Source organism: Camelus bactrianus, chromosome 19 (genome assembly GCF_048773025.1).
Source record: "Camelus bactrianus isolate YW-2024 breed Bactrian camel chromosome 19, ASM4877302v1, whole genome shotgun sequence".
NCBI classification, from domain to species: Eukaryota; Metazoa; Chordata; class Mammalia; order Artiodactyla; family Camelidae; genus Camelus; species Camelus bactrianus.
The window spans coordinates 9,419,933-9,441,703 of NC_133557.1; the positions used below are offsets into that span (position 1 = coordinate 9,419,933).

Genomic DNA, 21,771 nt, shown 5'->3' on the forward strand with positions numbered 1-21,771 from the left:
TCAGAGAAATATTAACATTGTGGAGTGAAGTAGTGGTCCTGTGTTACGCAGGGAAAGAACCTTACTTTTCTGAGATGCAAACTAAAGTATCAGGGGTTTAAAAATGATCATATCTATAATTCACATTAAAATATTTCAAAAAGAAATAGATGAAGCAAACATGAAAAATGCTAATGTTAAATCTGGGTGTTGGTTATGTGGTTCATCATGTCACTCTGTATTTTTCTACGTGTCTGAAATTATTCTAGCTCAAGGGGTAGGTAGAGTTCAGTGGTAGAGCACATGCTTAGCATGCAGGAGGTCCTGGGTTCAATCCCCAGTACTTCTGCTAAAAAAATTAATAAAATTTACAAATAAATAAATTAATTAAATTATTCTAGTTCCTTCTATGCCAGTTGATTTAAGACACACACACACACACACACACACAGGAATAGCACTATGGCAGACCCTGGGTGTGGCCAAAATTGCACACATGCCGTGAGCATGAAGGAAGCCCGGGCAAGGCAGGAAGAACTTTTTGGGTTGGGAGAACCAGCTGTGTATCTGGGAAGCTCGTAGGTCCTTGCATCGCCTCCCTGTCTGCAACCTCTTCCCCTAGGACACCCTAATTCTCTGCTCAGCACTGGCATCTGTTGCCCCGAGTGGCTCCGTGGGCTTTGCCGCTGACCGTCCCACCGCCCACCCCGGTACATCTACCCTCTTCCCCGGCACACCAGTCTCCTAGCTGCAGGAGAGGCGCCCCCTCTACCTGCCGCTCACACAGGAACCTCAACTTCTCTTTCACCCTCATGCCCCATTGTCCCTGCTCGAGGCACCCCCACCTCTCATTCATCAGTCAACAAATATTTCCTATACTCCTCTGTGTGCTGGGCACAACCCAGGTACCAGGGCTTCAGCCAGGAACAAATCAGACACGGTCCTCACCCTTGTCAAGCTGACTCTTGCAGAGACAGACACCAAATAAAATACATAAGTGAACAGGTAATTTGGCATCGAGGGCACAGCGAGCGAAAACGGGAATGGCACGTGGAGGGATGAAAAGAGACAGCAACGAGCCTGTTTTAATATGGGGGTCACCCCTGAAGGGTGAAATTGAGCAAAGAAAGACCTGAATAAAGTGAGGGAGGGGCTGTAGGGCTGCCTGGGGAAAGAGCTCCATGTAGAGAGAACACCAAGAGCAAAGGCCCTGAGGCAGCAAGAGGGAACAGCAGGGATGCCAGTGTGGCTGGAGTGGAGGGGGGTGGTGCAGAGGGAGGAAGACGTGCTCAGTGTGAAAGGAGGGTGTGGCATGGGCAGGAACACACAGCGGGGCTGGGAGGGCTCTGAGTAGAGGCAGGACAGGCCCCAACTTGTGCTGTGAAGGGGAGAAGGGGCAGGAGTGGGACGGCCAGGGAAGAGATGACCGCAGTAGTCCAGGCAGGGCAGGAAGGAAGCTGGATGGGTGGTGGCCTTGGGAGGGTACAGAGTGGCCAGACTCTGGATCCCGCGGGATCTGCTAAGAGATCAGATGTGGGGTGTAAGAGACAAAAAAGGAGTCGGAGGGGAGATAGCAGCCCCATTTCAGAGACCGTGTTCCTTGCTGTATCCCCAGTGCATGGGACAGAGTTGATTTCAATCAGTAGTCACGCGAAGAGACTCCCATCCCAGCCTCAGGTTCCTCTTCATACCAGGCTTGTTGTTTTCCTTTTTCAAGCCTGTCAGAAGGCGTCCTCTGGTGACCAATGATTGGAACTGCAACTGCTCAGGTTGCGGGCCGTAAGGAAGAGTATGAACCCTGGAATGTTTCTGACTGGGAAGCCTCAGAGACCAGGCTCCACTCCTCAATCATTTTACAGATGAAGATACAGAACCCCCCCCCCCCACCGCCCAGGGTTGAGGGCTGATCTCCATCTCAATGGCCGCACCTTCTGGTCTCCCAGCTGTTGTTTTTTTTTTTTTTTTTCAGAGCTGAATGGACATTCAGGGCATCCCTCACAACCTCCCATAGTATGCTGGGAGTCCGTCCTCGGTACTCCCACATTCCTAAGAAGCATCATGCTGCCTCAACTTGCACACATTCCAAATCCCCAACTTAGCCAAAACCATCCCTACTAAGTGGATGGGAAATCTCTGCCCCACCTGGGCTGGAACATCCACCATCCTCACTCCTGGAATCCTGCCCCAGGGCACCCAGCAGAGGTCTGTCTACAGGGACCCATTTGCCACACACTCACCTGGCAGCTGTTTCCATTCCAGCTAAGGACAGAGCCAAGGAGAGGAAAGGAGGTCCAGAGTAGAGGAAGCTGTCACCTTCCTTGAGATGCATGTAAAACTTCTATTGAGTAAGATGGAATTTGATGTTTCTTTTTTTTCTTCATTTTTCTTCTTTTTAAGTAATTTTTAATTTTAGGTTACACAACTAACAGGGTTATAGATTCCTAGAAAAGTAAAATATTTCATTTAATGTAAAGTCCTCTTTGATCATTTCCCATCCGCTTTCCCATTCCCTGATCCCCTCCATAAACACACAAGCCCAAAACTAACCACTGCTGTCAATTTGAAATTCATCCTTTCTGAGTTTTTCCTATGGATGTGTACATGATAAATATATATACACATAACCCTAAAAATACGTAGCACTTATTTGTGGGGATTATTTTTGTACACAAATGGAATGATCATACTGTACATATTTATCCTGTGACTTTTTTCTCCACTTGGTTCTGGGCTCTTGAGTTGAATTAACGGATGTAAGATGGTATTCTCTTTGATGGAAGGAGGCGGGCTGCCTCATGCTGCAGACTTGTCCCTAACTGGTCGGGAGTCACCTTCGGAAGACCCTTTCTCTAATCCTCTTTTTCCGCATCTCCCTTCCCCTCTTCCGCTCTCTCCTCCCACCCCATCAACCCCCTCCCCCGCTACCTTTTTCTCACCCTGGCATTTAAGCCCCACGCAACCACCAGTGAGAAGGAAGGTCCTAAGACGCTAGATGCCCTTAAAATGGCCATCTCCGGAGTTGGGAGCCTCCTGCTCCCCCTGGTGGCTCCTCTGAGTAACAGCAGTGGTGCCTTCTGTCCCTAATCCGTTTGCCCAGCAACCCATTCAGAAAGCACTGTCCACGCCGCACTGATAATGAACCTCTGGGTGCTGGTCCTGGGGGACCCGCCACCAATCAGCCGATCTCCACCCTGGAAACTCTCCTACTGGGATATGATTGACTTCGTGACCTGCCAGAAGAGTCTACCTGTTGGAGAGCGCCCTGGGCAGTGCTTTGTGGGGGGACTCTTGGTCCTGGTGCAGCGTCTTTGAAGAGCACCTGGGTGATCTCTCTGAAGTACGTGTAGTTCACTGCCAGGAACTGACTCAACAAGTATTTCACGCATGGGAGAAAGATTCCCAGGTATTTCTCTTAATTTGGTGAGCAATGGGGATAATCTTTGAAGGTTGATAATAAAGCTATGTTTAAAAAAAATTTTAGTAGAGGTATTGAGGATTGAACCCAGGACCTTGTGCATGTTAAGCATGCATTCTACCACTGGGATATAACCCCCACCCAAGATACGTCTTTAAATTTAAAATAAAAATTACATAAGGAGCACCTGTGAGATGGGCGTGGGTCACACCTAAGAACTTCCTGGGAGTCAGAAGGAGCATCACTGAAGTGTCTCCGAAGATTAGCCTCTGTTCCTGCAGCCAAAATAGAAAAGTAGACAGAGTTTGGGGAGGGCAGAAAAGAAACAGCTTTATCACTTTGCCCGGCAAAGGGAATCACAGCAAGCTAATGCCTTAGAGATTGTGAGCTCCCCTGGGTGGGGTAGTCAGGGAGTTACATAGGAAAAGTCCGGAGACCAAGGCTTCTGATAAGGGTCCTGGTACGTTCAGGGGGCTGCTTTTCTTTTCTCTAAATGGCCTTGTAAATCACTGGACTGATGTCCTTGGAATCCAGTAACGGAGTCTTCAGCTCCTAGAGTTAATGAGGGGGCATTCGGATATCTTGGTGCCCGGAACAAAAGGTTCTCAATGGGGAGGGGAAGTACTCTAAGGAGGAGAGAAAAAAAAAATAACATATGCAGTTTAAAATCAGGCTACAGTGTGCTTTAGTGTGAAAGAAGCCATTTTAGGTTACCATAACACAGTTACAAATATTGTGTGAATACAGAAGGAGGGACTTGGGCTGGGAGCAGCCTCACTGCTGGAGTCCTGGTGGAGGGTGAGCATTTCAGGCTCCTTGAGAGAGCAAATTCTTATGTCCCTGTGCCCCAAAGGGTTCGAATCCCCACACTTCCTGAGCCTCTGCCAGCAGAGAGAGGGGCCTGGTCTCCTCCTAGAGAGGGTCTGCTCACCTCCCACCCCAAGCATTTGCCTGAGGAGTGACTGCTTATCGAGTAAATGAATGTCTCTGAGAATAACGCAAAAAGTAAGCCAGAATTATTTATAGAAGTCAACATGCAGTGAGCAATCACTATGTACCAGGCTCCATGAAAGATTGTACATTTCACACCATATGAGTACCAGTTTGAGTCCAGATTGGAATCCTGACCCTGCACTTACCTGCTACAGCACCTTAATTGAGTCACTTAACCTCTTTGAGGTCAGTTTCCCCATCTACAAAGTAGCGAATAAAATTAGCACCTGCTTACCGCTAAGGATGACTGAAAGATTTAATCAGATGTGAATTATTACTATTTGCTGTTGTGGGATCTGGCGGACCTGCAAGCGAGTGGTAAAAGAACTTATCAAAGACAAAGGATGGAACTAAGAAAGGCGTCTGTTAGGTACACTGCTATGGGCCACAGAGAGATTGTGCACCCCAAGGGTCGGTTGCTGAGGTCTTTTATGAGGAAGGGTGACATTTTACTGCTTGTGCTGACATGACATCGGGCACAAGGGGGTCGCAGGTTGCGTGATCGGCTGGTGCTACGAGTTTCTGATTGGTTGTTATCGAGCTAACAGGGAAGGGAGGGGGTCGTGAACAGCTAGGGCTACATGACTCTGGTAGCAGGCAGTGACTGGTGCTGGTGGTCAGGCTTCCGGGCACTGTATAGCTGATCATCATCTAGGGTAGGCAGTTCAGCTAAGGCAGGTATGTACTAGGAAAGGAACGTTCTTAGTTATCTTTAAAGGGATATTTGAGGAGCCTGGGATCAGGAATCTTTCAGATGCCTGTGAACCTCACATTTGTCAGAGTAGTATTTGTTAGTGGTATCCGAGACCAGCTCTGCAAGAATCTAGACTTCTCTGGGCCTCCATGTCCACATCTGTAAAATGGGGACAGTAATCGTATCTCCCAAAAAGGCTGTGGTTGAGGGAAATCTTTAAAGGTTTAAAATTAACTGATCTGAGGGGATATTTGAATTGTGGAAGAAGCCACTCAAAGGAACGGGAAGCCCTGACTGGATCTAAGCGATATGCCCACATTGTTTAAGGGTCTCACCTGCTCAATCTGGCTTGACCACACTGTTTGAGGGTCCCAGTTGCCTCAACCTATTTTTGCAGAGCACTTATTCCACAGAGCAGAAAAACTGGGGTGCGAGCAGAAAAAGAGCAGCCAACAGAAAGAAGACAAGAAACCCTGTAGAAGACAGACAAAAGGACCCAGCAAGGACCCCAAGAACGGGAGTTCCTGCTTCAGGTCACCTTGGCCTGCGGTACCCCACCAAGTAATAAAACAGCTTTTCACATTATACTTTGTCTCTGCCATGAATTTTTTTCACAGTAGAAAGCCAAGAGCCCACACTTTGGGGGTTTTTTTCGCCTTAGAGGATGCAGGCCCCCGCCCACTAATGTGGAGAAGATTAAATGCATTCACGTATGTGAAGCTCAGGGCCTGGCACAGAGCCCACTCTGTACACACTGGCTGTTCCGATTTCCACCCCATGAGGAGGGCTCTATTACCATCACCGCTTTCCAAGTGACTTACTTAAGCTCCAGTATTTGAACCAAGAGTTTCTGCTCCAGGAAGCTCCATTCCTGTGTGAAAGGAATTCCAGTAGCCCTAAGGTGGGGCCCGATTAAATGCCTGGACAGGTTATTCGTCTTCTGAGTCAAAGCGCTTGATATTAATGTGAGCCCTTTATTGTTAAGCGGAATCATCAGGACCATCTGCTGGGCAGATTCCAGACACATAGTAGGCTCTTGGATAAGCCCGGAGCCCCACCCATCCTCCCCGCCTTTCACCCCCAACCGTGGGGCGGGGACAGGGACAGGTTAATACTAACCCGGCTGCCTCCGGCGCCTCCCCAGCAGAGCCGCTCGGGAACAGGACCAGCAGGTAAGCGGGCAGAGCTGGGCAGCTCAGGCCTGTGAGGGCACAGCTGCAGGTACCAGGGGCCAGTCACTGGCACAGATCACTGGGCACTGAGGTGGGGGCACTAGTCTGAGGTGGCTCATGGCCTTTCCCCTAATTTCAGGCTGCTGGGTCAGAGATCAAGGGATAGAAGGGAAGAAAGGCCTCCTCCTCTGCTGACCAGCAGGTCGGGCTGGAGTTGGTTTCTTCTTAGGTTTCTGGTCTCCCACCATCACTGAAGGGGCCGGGAAACCTGAGCCAGCTGGGTGGACTCCAGACCCCTCCTCCCCAGGCCAGAAGACTTGGCCCCCACCAACCTCTGTCCGGCCGCATCTCCACGCCGTTGGGACATCCAGACAGCTGCTCCTGCCAGGTGGGTGCCAGAGCCTCATCAACCAGCACGGGGACTAGAGATTAAGATGGGCACTAGTGGGGAGGGAGAGCCCAGCCAAGGTCAGCCCTGTAGGAGGCCTGAAGCCCTTCCAAGCCCCGGGAGAGAGGAGAGGGAGGAAGGGAACTCACAATCCCCACTGGCTGGCTGGGCTCCCGTTGTCTCCTTGCTTCCTTCCTGGCAGCCAAGCCCGAAAAGCCTGGGCATCTTCAGATCCTTCAGAGAAACCAAGGCTCAGAGAGGGTGAGCAGCTGGCCTGAGGACACACAGCACAGGCCTGGATAAATGGGATGGACAGGTTTGGGTAATCACTGTTTTCCCTCTGGGCCTTGGTTTCCCCACATTTGTGAGAAGGAAACATTGAGTTGGGACAAGGCCTCAGGGAACCCCAAGCTTGTGGTGAAAAGAGGTGGAGAAGGCCTCTTGATCCACGTGGATGTGAGCCGGGAGGGCGGTGGCTGAGCCGGACTGGCTTCCAGCACACCCAGCTGCCCCTCTGTCCCCATCTCCTACTCACTGCCTACCTCCTTTTGCCCTGCCTCCGTCCTTCTGTCTTTCTGCCCATTTCTGCCTTGAGTATGGCTCTTTCTGTCCTGCTGTGTCTCAGTCTCTGTCTTTCACTCTCCATCAATCCCTCTAGGTTTTTTGTCTTGGACCCTGTCTCCCCATTCTGTCCACTCAAGGCCACCTCGCTCCTGCCTGGACAACATTCCCTCCCTTCTAGTCTTAGGACTCTGGGACCTGGGACAACATTGACTCAGATCCTTGTCCAGAAGTGGGGAGGGGGCCAGAGCCCATGCTGTCACCTGGCACTGCCCAGGCCACCCTGGCCAACTTAACCCACATGGCCGAAGCAGGCTCCGTCGGATGGCCCAGGCCTTGGCAAACGAGGTGGCCATCTGGACACTGGGAGAGAGGACCGGGCTGGGCTTTCGTGGGAGAGCAGCGCTCAACAGATAGACCCAGATAAACTCCCGTAACCAAGCTGATGCCCAATGAATGGTACTGTAAAGGGAGAAAACACAGCGCGAGAGAGAAAGCCAGGGCTGGAGGCGTGGGCTCTGATGGTCAAGGCTGGACCAAGCCCTTCCGGCCTGGTTGGCGAGGAGATGGCCCAGCCCACACACTGAGGGTGCCCTGGCCCCTCACCCCCTACTGCCTTCACTCCCTTGGGCCTGGGACTCAGCTTCTGACACAAGAATGCCAAAGAAAGTGACACCTTTGCCTGAGGCTGTCCTTCTGGCTTCCCTGTCTGTTGGCCCATCTGCTGTGGGAACGTCTCAAGTGTCTGACTCAAAGCCTTAGGTTTCTGGTCTCCCATCATTGCTGAAGGGGCCCAGGAAGCAGATTTGTCTCAGAGTCTCTCTCCGGTTCTCCAGGGCCTGAACCCCGTTTCTCCCCTTCCCAGCCCAGTGCTGGGGAGGCTGCAGATCAGTGGGAAAGAAGCCTCCTGCTCAGTGTGGCCCTTGCAGCCCCTTCCTGACCCCTTCACCCCCAGGCTAGTTAAGAGGGCTGGGTCCACAGCCCGATAGGCCTGGGCTTAAACCTCAGCTCCCAGATGACCAGCTGTGTGACCTCCAGCAAATGACTTGCCCTCTCTGAGCCTCAGTTTCCTCATCTATAAAATGGGGATAGTTGTAATTCCTAGACCAGGACTGTTGAGAGGATCTGATGGAGAATGTGAGTAAAGTGCTTAGCACAGAGCCTGGCAAGACCAGCAGCAAGAAATGGCGGCCACTGTTGTAGCTGTTTTATTGTTATTGTCTTTTCTGTGGGATTACCGCATCAGCTTCCTAATGGGTTAACAGGTTTTCCTTGGGCTTCCTCATTGGCCCCTCATTATTCTCCTCACAACAGCCAGCATGATTCTTTTAAAAACTAAAGTAAAGTTGGTCCCATCTCTGCCAGAAATGGAGATTTTGGCTTGGAGAAAACTCCCAAACTCCTGCAGGTCTCCTCCGCACTGGAACTGCTGCAGCCACGCTGGCCTCCTGGCTGTTTCTTTCAACACCAAGACCTGTTCCTGGGGCAAGGCAGGTGAGGCCCCACCCCAGGGCCTTTGCACTTGCTGTCCCCTCCCCCACCCACCCCTGCACTATTCTTTCCCCTGACAGGGCTCACTCCCTGGCTTCCTTCAAGTTCCCTCCGACAACCCCGTGTCAATCACAGCCACCCTCCTGGATCACCAGCTTCGCTTCCCTCCACAGCCCTTATCACTGCTGACTTGTTCCATGTTTCTACTTTGCTGAGTGACTGTTTCTTCTCACACTTAACTGAGAGCAGAAACTGTGTCTAGCACACAGCAAGAACCCAATAAATACTGGGTAAATGAGTGAACAAGAACTGCAAGGTCACAATAGAAAAAAAGAAAACAGAGGCACTTTAAAAAAAAAATCCCTAACACGCTCTGAGCCACTCCTTAGCTCTCTGACAGGTAGTTCCCTCTGCCTAGGACATCCCCCCACTCACTGTCATTAATGGCTATGCACCTAGGTCCAGGAGCACACGGCACTTGGTGTGGCTGGCTGGGAGAAAGCCAAGACACGAGAGCCATAAAGGATGTGGGTCACACTGGGCCATGCCCCCATCGTGACTTTTACAGATGAGGAAGCAGAGACTTGCAGAGCCAAATCACTTCCCTCAAACTAGGCAGCTCTGGTGGCACCTGCATTAGGACCCAGAGAACTCAGCTCTGTCGGGGGTGGGGATTTAGGCTCTCAGTGCATGTGACCCATTGCACATAAATGAAATTCAAAATCCTTACCTCCCCTGTCTGCCTTCTTCTTCCCGTTAAGTCCAGGGCTCCAGCCATACTGGCCTAAGCTCATTCCTGCCCCTAGGACACTTGCACAAGCTGTTCCTTCTGCCTGTATGTTCTTTGTGGTATTTTTATGATTTTTTAAATTAATATTTAAGCATTTGATCCAGCAGAAATTGATTTTTTTCTTTTGGTGAGGTGAGGGACTGGGCAGGAGGGAAGAGGGGGATCCAGCTTTATCTATTTTCCCCAAATAACTACCCAGTAGAAGTCTTACTTTCTAATTCATTCTATGCAGGAAAGTTACATATTTGTAAATGTGTAACTGGCCACCTTGCTGAGCTCACAGTTTAATAGCTTTTCAGGTGATAAAGGTAACCATCTTCTGCAAATTCACCTCCTCCCTTTAATTACTTACTTATTCCTCCTTAATAGGCATATAATTTATTGCCCCCTCTATATCCTTGTTTATTTTATACCTTCTTCTGCTGTCAAGGCCTGGAACAGTGAGTCAACACCCCACCATTTACTGTGCTTCTCTCTGTTTCCCCCCGCAAGTCTGTGGTTTCTGGAGAATGCTATTCAGAACATAGATATTCACCACTGTTTTGACCACATTATGAATTAGTCTTTATCAATATGAAGTGAATCTGGATCTCAGTCCACAGTTTTTACTTTTGCCATAAAATTCCATATTGAGAGCTATCTCTCCCTTTTTTTCTCTCTCTCTGCACTTTTCTGGAAGACCTTTACCGCTAAATTTACTCCTAATTTTTCCTTTTGGTATCTCTTTAAGGAGTGTCTCAACAAATAATTTTGTTTGATTTTGGTCTTTGATCAGATCCTAACTGGAGCAGGACCTAAGTTTCTGAGTCAGGACATTAATAGTAAATGAGATAAATATATTCAGTTTCTGGTTACTATCACTGGTCAATATACATCCTTGAACATTTATCTCTATACATTTGGCCAGTGTTTTGCTATTTATAAAATGAGATTGAAGATAATTTCAACAAGATAGAAGCTTATTTATAATTTAACAACATTAAATAAATAAACAAAATAGTCTAGTGGCAGGGAGAACAGGGCTGGTGTGGCGACTCTCTGTCACAAAGTCCTGAGGAGTCTGGTCTCCATCTAGTTCCCACGCCATCTGCCATAGTGCAGCATGGCTGCTGGTGTTCCTGCCATCACATCTGAGTTCTAGACAGCAGGATGGAGGAAGAGCAAAGGGGCACACTCCCTTTAAGGAGACTTCTCAAAGTCTCTTACAAACTCAATGGCCTGATCTTGATTGGATGTCCATATCCAGCTGCAACAGAGGTTGGGAAATGTAGTTCTTTAACCGGGTGGCCATTTGCCCAACCAAAAATCTGGTCTCAATAATAACTAAGGAAAAAGGGAAGAGTAGCTAGTGGGAAGCAGCTAGTAGACTTGACCTTGGGATATCATACAATGCTCTGCTTTTTCTTTCCTTCCGTATTGTTTCACCAGTCCGAGGCAGAACTCTACCTGAGTTGATGTGGGTTGGCTTTTTTTCAGTGGGATTCTGCCTGCTTTATACCGGATCCTGGTCTCAGGTGGGAGTGGGCAGCCAGCACCCGTTTCTGTGTCTTTTTGGACAGTACAATGGGCAGTCGAGAAGCTGCATGGAACTATCACCTTTGAAAAAGGTCCTCTCCTTCCTCCATTCCACTGATCCTCTGGAACGAGACTGCCACCGTTTTGCAGCCATTGAGTTACCTGCCTCGGCCAAGGTAAGGTGGGAAACCCTGCCTCTCCGTGCATTTCCAGCCGCTGCCCTCTGCCCTCCACCTGCAACTCCTCCTCTGCCTTAGCTGTGATGCATCTGGGGTCTGCAGCCCACACATCTCTTCCTCACACTGTTCTCTGGGGACAGCCCCTGTGGCTTTTCTGCTTGCATCCCTCACAGCACTGTGCACACAGTAGGTGCCTAATAATCCATGATTGATTGTTTAGGAGGAGGTGATGACAAAATTTTGCCATCAGGAATTATGTGTTGTGGTATCCAGAAGTATGTGCAGGATCATTGTATGTTTTCCAATGCAATTGATGTATCTATTGAAAGTCATCAGGATTGTTAACGTTTATTGAGCACTTACTATGTGTCAGGTGCCAGGCTAGCATTTTGCAAATTTATGGGCATAACAATCCTGATGTTGGTACTGGGAGCCTCTGCATTTTGCAGGAGAGTAATCACTCGCCAGAGGTTGTTATTTGTGCAGGGTTGAAGCCGGGATTTGAACCCAGGATTCTGCCTCCAGATGTTATTGCCAGAGAGAGCAGTAAAGTGGCTGGAGCTGAGAGAGAAGCCCAAGTCTGGATCCCAGCCCCTGCTTTGCCCCCAGCTAGTGAGGGATCCTGGGCACATTACACCCTCTCTCAAAAATAAGGGCTGGTCTTGATCAGTGCGTGCAGAGCCTGAAGGGCCCAGGCAGGTGCCCTAAGTTAAAGAGAGCCAAGGGTGATTGCTGCCTGGTGTGGTCTTCCAGAATACTCCTGAGAAGCCAGAAATCCTGCGTTTTGTATGCGCCTCCTTCCTGACTTGCGTATTTCAATAATTATTTACAACATGCAGCACATCAAAGTAACACATCTGCTGCCTGGCTGTCTGTGGCTAGTGAGTTACCAGTTTACAACTCTGGAGCTTGGTCCTCTGTCCTTGCCCAATTCCCAAGCAGTCCCTGCCCTCCAGGAGCTTCAGTCCCCCTGGGAGTGTACCAGCATTCACCCACACCAGGAAAACCTTAAATGCAGGAGCCAAGGGTCCAGGCTGGGTGACCAGAGAAGGTTTCCTGGGGGATGGGGTCCTGCAGAAAGCTGGGATGTAGCTGGGGAGGGAGGTGGTGCCCCAGGCAAGCAGCGCTGCACAGGCGAGGGCAGGGGCAGCACAGTGGGCGGAAGCTGCCTGGAGCTTGCCCTCTCTCCCGAGTCCCCTGGGCATGCCCAGGGCCAGGTCTGTCCTGGGCTGTTTGTTGGGCCAGTTTCACAGATGAGGAAACAGAGCTTAGGGCTCGCCTGAGGCCCCCCAGACAGGAGGCTGAAAGCAGGTCGGGCTGCATTCTGCTCCCACGCCTCCCAGAGAGGAAGGAGGATTAGGTTCCCTCAGAGGAGGAAGGAGGAAGGGAGTCTGGGATGTGAGAGTCAGTTCTGTGTCAGGGAACCTGGAGAGGAGCCACTGGGGTATGAGGAGTTTCCTGGGTGGGGCGTAGCCACAGGGGAAGCCCCTGTGTGTTCTAGAAGGGAGACAGGGAGATTAAGGCTGATATGTGAATAGAGCAGAACTGAGGGGTCCGCGCTCACAGGGAGGGGTGGGCAGAGCCAAGTGCTGGCGGGGACCGGCCCCAGATCCCATCACCAGCCTCAGGAGAGCTGCTCCACCCCTGCAGACCCCACCCTGTTTCCCAGTTGTAAAGGGAGATGATTGGCCCAATCAGCATTTCTCTCCAAAATAGTGCATGTAGCGTGAGGTCATGGGTTCAATCCCCAGAACCTCCTCTAAGAATAAGTAAACACTAAATAAACCTAATTACCTCTCCCCAACAAAATAAATAAGTTAATTAAATAAATAGACTTAAAAACAAAATAGTGCGTGTATCACCAGTGATTTCCAGTGGTACCAGGTGGGGAGATTTTTTTTCCTTTTTAAATTTGAATAGTCCAGTGTTAATTTTCATGCAAATTGGGAAAAAAATAACTATCACCAAATCTGGCATTGCCCCATAACCATAACAGCTCACCCTTAGCGAGTGCTTACTGTGCGCCAGGCCTTGCTGGCGACAACAGAAACTCATTAACATGTTGCATCTCATTATAAACCATGAGGCCTATGCTTTCATTGTCTTCTATTTGCAGAGTGGGAAATGAGGCACAGAGAGACAAACTCACTTGCCCTAAATCACTCAGTTAAGTGGCAGGGCTAGTTCAAGTCCAGGCAGCTGGCTCCAGAGTCGCACCCAAAGCTGTTAACAAAGAATGTTACCCACTGGCCATTCCACTCCTACAAGGATCAGGTTGCAACCCCACAGCAGTCGACCCCCTGAGGGGAATTCAGGATGGAAAAACAGCATGAAGCATGCTACGTTTTGGACAGACAGCCCTTATATTGTTAAGATGCCTATCTAAAGAAGAATTTCAATGACCCCAGAATCTTACATCTTCCCAGACATAGAAGAGCACTAAAATCATTAGCCTGAGACAGCTGGGGTTTTTGTTTTTGTTTTTGTGATTAGCAGTAATCTTTTACCAAGATACATGCCCAACTACATGCCCAGCCAAAAAATTTATATACATACTGGCTCCTCCCCTACCTCGTCAAAGCTTCAGAGTTAACTGAGAGGCTGTCTCCCAGGCTATAGTCCTCAGTAATGTCCCAAATAAAACTGAAACTCACTGCTCTTATGTTGTGCCTTTTTTTTTTTTTTTCTGGTTGACAAAGTTTCTCCAATATTTTTGCTTAGACTGTGGGTAACAGCACAGGTGTATGACACAGGTAACCGGGAAGGTGGTCTACAGATCTCAGAATGGCTCCAGTTAGGTGGTTTCTCCAAGAGCCTGTCCAGCTCTCTCATTTCAGGAGAAAAACGCCGGACTGGAATTTTGTATCAGGCAACCATATTGTAACATGGTTCACGAATCAAAACTGTATAAAAAGATCTACGCTGAGGTGCCTCACACACCCCAGCAGTTTCTATGTGTCCTTCAAGGGTTGCTTTGTGCAAATACAAAGAGAACATATTCCTCCTCCTTCTCCCCTGTGTCCAAAAGGCAGCGCACTGTCCAGCTGGATGTTCTTCGCTTATCAACTTCGCCTTGAGGCCAGGCCCTTTCTTATCAGCCAGTGAGCGAGCCTGCAGCCCTCCTTCCTTTTAGCAAATATATGGTATTCCAACAGGCAGCCATCCTTCTGTGGACAGGCGCTGGGGTCGTCTCCCATATTCTGCTACTGCCAACAAGGAATAATAGCCTCGTACATACGTCGTTTTGTCCAGGGCAGTAACCTTTAGCTTCGGGACAATCTTGCAGTGAGAAATGGCACCTTGCAGTCACTGTTAATTGATATTTCCCGTGGTGATTGAAGGTGGTAATCTTTTCATGTGTCTAAGGCTTCTTTGTGCTTTTTTCTCTGGACTGTTCATATCCTGTTTCTACTCCTCTATTGGGTCTTTTTATTCTTAACGTCTAAAAACTCTTTATATATTAGGAAGATGAACCCTTTGTCTGTGGTTTACATTGCAGTATTTTCCCCCAGGATGACATCTGTCTTTTGATCTTGTTGGTATTTTTTGTTACTTTTTTTTACTCTTAATTCTTATTTTTTATTGACATGTAGTCAATTTACAGTGTTAGTTTCAGGTGTACAACAAAGCAATTCAGTTATACATATACATACATATTTTTTTTTTCAGATTCTTTTTCATTACAATTCATCATGAGAAATTGAATATAGTTCCCCGTGCTATACAATAGGTCTTTTTTTGGGTCATTTTTTTGCAGAAGGTGTTTTGTTTGTTTTTGTGTGTTCTGACATCTATGTGGTTGAATGTATCAAAATTTTCTCTTGCAGTCTCTGGATATACGAGTCACAATTAGGAAAGCCTTCTGAACTGGAAGGCTAATTATAAAGGAATTTGTCCATGTTTTCTGCTAATAAAAAGCCAACTTGTTCACAAGGAGGAAAATGATAAGAGAAAACCCTAGGCCAGAAGCGTAAGCTTTGGCTAGACGGCGAACCTGACATTGCTCACCTGGTATTTTTCTCCATCAACCATACTGCAGGCTGACCTAGGGAGGCGGTAGCCTCAGGCCCAGGACAGGCATCATCACCATGGCCTTCTTGATACACCTGCTGGTCTGCACCTTCGGGATGGGCTCCTGGGTGGCCATCAACGGACTCTGGGTAGAGCTGCCCCTGCTGGTGACGGAACTGCCCGAGGGCTGGTACCTACCTTCCTACCTCACAGTGGTCATCCAGCTGGCCAACATTGGCCCCCTCCTGGTCACCCTCCTCCATCACTTCCAGCCTGGCTGTCTTTCCGAGGTGCCTGTCATCTTCACTGTGCTGAGCGTGGGGACCATCGCCTGCACCCTCTTCGCCTTCCTCTGGAACGTCACCTCCTGGGCCCTAGGTGGTCACCACAGCATTGCCTTCCTGGTCCTCACCTTCTTCCTGGCCCTAGTGGACTGCACCTCCTCTGTCACCTTCCTGCCTTTCATGAGCAGGCTGCCAACCCACTACCTCACCACTTTCTTTGTGGGTGAAGGACTCAGTGGCCTCCTGCCCGCCCTGGTAGCTCTCGCCCAGGGCTCCGGTCTCACCACCTGTGTTAACATCACTGAGACCTCAGACACCACCCCGAGCGCTGAGACCACCAGGAACATGGACATCCCACAGGTACCTGGCATTACCCAGAGCCACTGCACTCTGTCCTAGGTCACAAGCAAGATCACACAGAGGGCTCGTGTTTCCTAGATGTTGAGTAGATCAGGTTTCTTGACCTAGTTGAGCTACAGATCACCTGGGGGAGCTGAGGGCCCCCCACACAACCAGAGTGAAGCTTTTCTGAAATCCTTGGGGTCAGCTGTGTTTTGGAACCTGGACTTTCAGATTTTAGAACACGCTTACCCTAAGTGTGCGACAGAGTCTGTGACACAGCCGCCCCCACAGCCCAGAGGTGTTCATGTCCCATTCAAGTGTTCATGTGTTCCTGCCAACTGAGCCACGAAAACATTCTGACTTCCAGAGCTTGTTGGATTTCAGAACTGCAGATAAGGGATGGTGAACTTGTATTTATTGAAAATTCGCCAGGTGCCGCTACTGTACAGCCAAGGCTGGGAACCATAGTCTAGATGTTGCTTCAATATCTTGTGTTGTTACAACATCAAACGTCTCTCACTGGATACTGAACAATTTATATACATCTGGTAGTATCCAAAGCACGGAGTACAGCAGCGATTGCAAACCAGTGGCCCACATCACCAGCGCCTGCAAGCTCTTTTTTTTTTTTTTGAGAGAGTTTGAATTAGTTGATGGCATTTAATTTTTTTTGAAATTTCACATACATAAATCTAGGTGTATGGTGTCTCTTGGGGAGAGTGGATGGAGCGGCTCTCCCGCTGGGCAGTCTCCAGCCAATCCCTTCTCTGAGTATATTTGTGGTTGCCAGTCCTGGAGGCCCTTTCCCTCTACTAGTGGGAAAGGTGTAGCTTCTGAGTCAGAACCAAGCAGATTAGCTTCGCCACATACTCCCTGTGACCCTCGGGTAAGATACGTGGTTCTGACACTTTGGTTCCCTCTGAAGCCGGGGATAATGGTCCCCACTGCGTGGGGCTGTTAGAAGGAACACTGAGCCGACACAGGCAAAGGGCTGGTGCCCAGCGAGCCATCGCTCAATGGGAGCATTTATTATCATCACCTTAGTAGTTGTGCAGACATGATCCATCACTCATCTGTTAATAATAACGCCTGATATTTACTGTATACAGGCACACCTCAGAGATACTGTGGGTTCCGTTCCAGACGACCACAGTAAAGCAAATATCACGATAAAGAGTCGCAGGAATTTTTTGGTTTCCCAGAGCATATTCAAGTTATCTTTACACTAGACTGTAGTCTATTAGGTGCAAGATAACACTATGTCTAAAAAATTTTTTTTTGCTGGTGGAGGGTTTGAAATATTGGAAGAATTACTAAATTCTTGTGACACAGAGACACGAAGTGAGCAGACGCTGTTGGAAAAATGGTGCTGAGAGACTCGCTCGACGCAGAGTTGCCACTAACCCTCACCTTGTTTAAAAAAAAAAAAGCAGTATTTGTGAAGCAAGATAAAGCAAGATGTGCCTGTATTATCATTATTAATGATAATTATCACATTAAATAATTAATTATTTAATTTATTAATGATTAGTTATTAATAACCTATGTCCTGACATCACCCAGGGATCTGACGGACCCTTGTTTTGTCTTCCGGCAGGGAGCTAACAGTACTGTGATGCCCGACCTCGCTGGGACGGCATCTGCCCTGCTCCATCTGGAAAGCCGCTACCTCCCCGCCAACTTCTCGCCCTTGGTCTTCTTCCTCCTGCTCGCCTTCATGATGGCCTGCTGCCTCGTGGCTTTCTTTTTCCTCCAGCGTCAACCTAGGCACTGGGAAGCCTCCGTAGAAGACCTCCTGACCTCTCAGGTCACCCTCCACTCCATCCAGCCGCGGGAAGGGAAGGGCCTGGGCCTCCCAGGCCCCGAGGACAGCAGCCAGGACCAGGAGCATCTGAAGGAGAAGGCGGCCCCCCGCCACCCGGCCCACCTGACCTTCATCTACATCCTGGTGGCCTTTGTGAACGCGCTCACCAACGGCGTGCTACCCTCCGTGCAGACCTACTCCTGCCTGTCCTACGGGCCTGTGGCTTACCACCTGTCCGCCACCCTCAGCTCCATGGCCAACCCCCTCGCCTGCTTCCTCTCCATGTTTCTGCCAAACAGGTCAACCACCAGCTGGCCCTGGAGAGCACTGTTTGAGGGTGCACACACCTCATGTCAGAACCCCCAAATTCCACACCCGCCTATCAGGCTGGATGTGTAGTGGTTAAGAATGTGATTTCTGGCGCTCAGCTGCCTGGGTTCAAATCCTGGCTCTGCCACTGACTAGCTCTGTGTCACTGGACAAGTCACTCTACCTCTCTGTGCCTCAGGAATCTAATCTGGAAAATGAGGATAATGATAGTTCTTCTTCCTATGTTGTTAGGAGCATGAGACGAGCTAATTTGGGAAGGCATTTAGAGCTGTGAGTGCCTGGCACGTGTCTGCCATGGGCCTGTGAGAAGGAGCAAGCAGGCAGGAAGTGAGGTTCCCACTTACAAATGGAAACCCTGAGGCTCAGAGAAAGGGTTTGCTCTGGTCTAATTCCCAGGATTTCAGCCCTGCTCTTACAGCTGCAATTCTAGAATAATGGCTGTGGGGGTGGATAGAGCTCAGTGGTAGAGCACCTGCTTAGCATGTACAAGGTCCTGGGTTCAATCCCCAGTACCTCCATTTAAAAAAAAAAAATTTTAAAATAAATAGATAAACCTAATTACCTCCCCACCACACAAAAAGCAAAACAAAACAACAACAACAAAGAATGGCTGGGCAAATTGATATTAAGAAGACTGAGCCAGCCTAGATCTATTTCAGTAAGCAGCCTATGTGGTTCTGATGCAGGAGCTTCAGACCCCACAGAAGAACACCCACCTTGGGGTCATAAAACTTTAGGTCCCTCTGCTCCTCTGCCCTGCCTGTCCTCACTGCCTCTCAGCCCTGCCCACCCCCACCCACCAACACTCACCTCCACCTCCCCCAGGCCTGCCCACTCCCTCCCCCAGCCGGGGAAGAGCTGGACAGAAGATGTCAGTTTGCCAGAAAACTGAATGTTTCTCCCTTGGGGTTTAAAAACTGTGGAAGGAAGCTGGAGATTTCTAGGGAAACAAGACCAGAGGCCACAGATCTCTGGACTCTGAGATGCTCAGAATCTGAAATACAGAATCTTAAAGTCTCAGAATCCAAGAGGCTTGAGGAAGAAAGAGTCCTCAGAGGAGGGGCAGCTCCTCTGCTCTCACCCGGGAGGGCAGCCTGCCTTGGTGTTCTGAAGTGTGGACAAGGAGACCCCAGGGGCAATGGCCTCAAATGAAGGATGGTGTCCTCAGTGGTCAGACCTAGGGCCCACACGGAAGGCCACCAGCATAGTGTCTCCAAGCTGGCCACCAGGATCCCCAGATCATGTAAACCTCACATTATAGACAAGGGTAGCTGAGGCCAGAGGGGGAAGGGTCACCGAGGTCACATAGCATAGCCTGCAATGATCCAAGTGCCGTGATCCAAGCCTCCCTCTCATCAGCCCAGTTTCCTGGCTGAGGCTGGAGGTGTGGCAGGAGGAAATGGCAGCAGATGAGAGCAGGTGAGCCCACAGCCAGGGCCAGGCCCTGCACACCGTGCTCCTCCAGATTCTCCCAGCCCCACAGACTCATTTCGCAGGTGAGGAAACAGACTCAGGGACCAGTCTCACAGGTGGAACTGGGATTTGAACCAGGCTTGTGCAGCACCAGAATCTCTTCTGTTTCTCCTGCTGGGATGCTGGGTCCTGCTGTTAACACTCAGGGTGACTTACACCAGCCTTGACCCCCTGGAACCTCAATGGCCCACTTGTGTTGGGTGGCCTGGAAGTTTCCACATGGGTCTAACCTCTAATCCTGGAGATGCTGACTATTCCATGTGGCCCCCGGGGCTGGGGTGGGGTGGGTGAGTTGGGGCAGAAGTCAGGCTTTTCACCTCCTCCATTCACTTCCCCCACTCTGTCCTAGGTCTCTGCCATTCCTGGGGGTCCTTGCAGTGTTCGGGACTGGCTTTGGGGCCTACAACATGGCCATGGCCGTGATGAGCCCCTGCCCCCTCATGCAGGGCCACTGGGGTGGAGAAGTCCTCATCGTAAGTATCTGGCCTATGGAGCTGCTCTCCTTCCCACCCACCCCCCACCTAGCCAAGGCCTGGGAGACCTGGAGCCTAGCCCTTTCTACTGACCTAAGTCTTTGTGGTTACTCCTCAGGGAGCCCAAAGGGAGGCTGAGGAGAGTGGGGGGTGCTTCTCATTTGGGAATAGAGGCTTAAGAAGGTGAGGTGGCTGGTCCAAGGTGATGACAATCTAGCCTGAACGTCACACTCTTCCCACCATGTATATGTCAGCAGCGGCCTTCTCCCAGTTGCTTTTGACTTGATCATGGGGGACAAAAAAGCCATTGGATTCTCCTTGGTTCCTGGGGAGGCCAACTTATGAGGCCCCATTAGTTCAGTAGAGTCACCTTCAAAAGGCTCTCCTTAAACATAGAAGTTATTCCATGGGGTTCCCTTGTCCCTATTAGGTCATCCTCAAAGCGCCCTTAGCCCCCGGGTCTCGCCCTCAAAGTCGCCTTCACGCGGCATCTCTTCCAACCAATCCCCGCAGGTGGTTTCGTGGGTGCTGTTCATTGGCTGTCTGAGCTACGTCAAGGTGATGCTGGGAGTAATCCTGCGCGACCATAGCCGCAGCGCCCTCTTGTGGTGTGGGGCGGTGGTGCAGCTGGGCTCACTCCTCGGAGCGCTTCTCATGTTCCCGCTGGTCAACGTGTTGAGGCTCTTCTCATCCGCTGACTTCTGCAGTCTTCAGTGCTCTGCGTAGGCCAACTGAAGGCGCGCGGTCCATCGTACGCCCGCCCCACCTATTACTAACACCTGAAACCTGGGAACCCCACAAGGCAAGGCGTGTGCCCAAGGTCACAGCGCCAAGGATGAGGAGCTGGGAGGCAGAGCCTGAGTACTTGAACCATCAACACAGATTCTCCTCAGGAATGCTACAGGCCTTCCGCGGGACCTGGAAATGCAAAGCACAGCCCATCCCAACTCTGTGTCACAGTGCCTGCAATTCCAGCGTCTCAGAACTTCTTCCAGCTCTTGCCAGATGGCTGATTTGCGGCATCCAGCCGGCTCAAGGGTGTTAAAAGAGAAACAGCTGCGAGGGTGAGCTGGCCCTTATAAGCTGTGTGACCTGGGGGAAGTTACTTGATTTCTCTGTGCCTCTGTTTCTTCATCCATAAAGCGGGGATTATAAGAAATAGCACCTCCTTCTTAGGTTTGGTACAAGGATAAAAGGGAGAAGCATCCAGCACATAGCAAGTCCTCCTGGACCATTTCCTGATCTGATGTCCAACAGTAATAACAATCAGTGATTGTTTTTGTGACAATGAACACAGTCTAGAAGTGGCCAGATGGATTGAGAGGTGATCCCTTTTCCGTATCTCTTTTTCCCCTGGACCCACAGAGAAGCTTCTAGAAGACAGACGGCTAATGGTGGAATCTTGGGCATCTTGGCTTCCCAATTCCCAGTGTGGAGGGACACGGTACCCCATACACCCTTTCCTGTCACCTCTGCTGACCCAGGAAGGCCTACGCCTTGGAGAGTAAGCGACCTCCTAAGAGGCAGAACAAGAGGACGGAGGGATGGGAGGAGCCACCGCAAGCCTCTCAGAGCGAGTTCCCCCCACCCCACTCACTGGCTGAAACTGAACACGGAGGCCATTGGGAGGCAGATCTCTGAACTGGAGTTGGGGAGGGGAGTGGGGAGGAGTTAGCTACCTGATAGTTTTTTGGTTTTACTTTTTATTTTTCCTTTTTTAAATAAAGACATTTCCTGCTTTTACATGAAGATCAGCCTTCCATGAAAAGGTCCAACACGAACGCCAAAAACTGTATCAATATAATCAGTTTTCAGCTGGTTCCAGGTCAAGGCTGAGCTCAGAAATAAACAGAACCGAGTGCTTAGAGAATATCTGG

General features: G+C 49.8%; 1 protein-coding gene and 1 long non-coding RNA gene across 2 annotated transcripts; one reads left to right on the forward strand and one right to left on the reverse strand.

Moving 5' to 3' along the window:
* On the reverse strand, positions 1 to 6,878 carry LOC123618516 (uncharacterized). The gene is made up of 3 exons (XR_006726956.2): positions 6,586 to 6,878; positions 3,582 to 3,669; positions 1 to 2,420 (listed from the first exon to the last, which is right to left on the reverse strand). It is a non-coding gene; the product is annotated as an uncharacterized LOC123618516 (long non-coding RNA).
* Positions 6,879 to 11,035: 4,157 nt separating this feature from the next.
* On the forward strand, positions 11,036 to 21,764 carry SLC52A3 (solute carrier family 52 member 3). Its single transcript, XM_010960924.3, has 5 exons — positions 11,036 to 11,174; positions 15,217 to 15,832; positions 17,412 to 17,917; positions 19,771 to 19,894; positions 20,408 to 21,764. Exons 2-5 carry the CDS (start codon positions 15,266 to 15,268, stop codon positions 20,618 to 20,620), a joined length of 1,410 nt encoding a protein of 469 aa, XP_010959226.2. The 5' UTR covers positions 11,036 to 11,174; positions 15,217 to 15,265; the 3' UTR covers positions 20,621 to 21,764.
* The last annotated feature ends 7 nt before the right edge of the window (positions 21,765 to 21,771 follow it).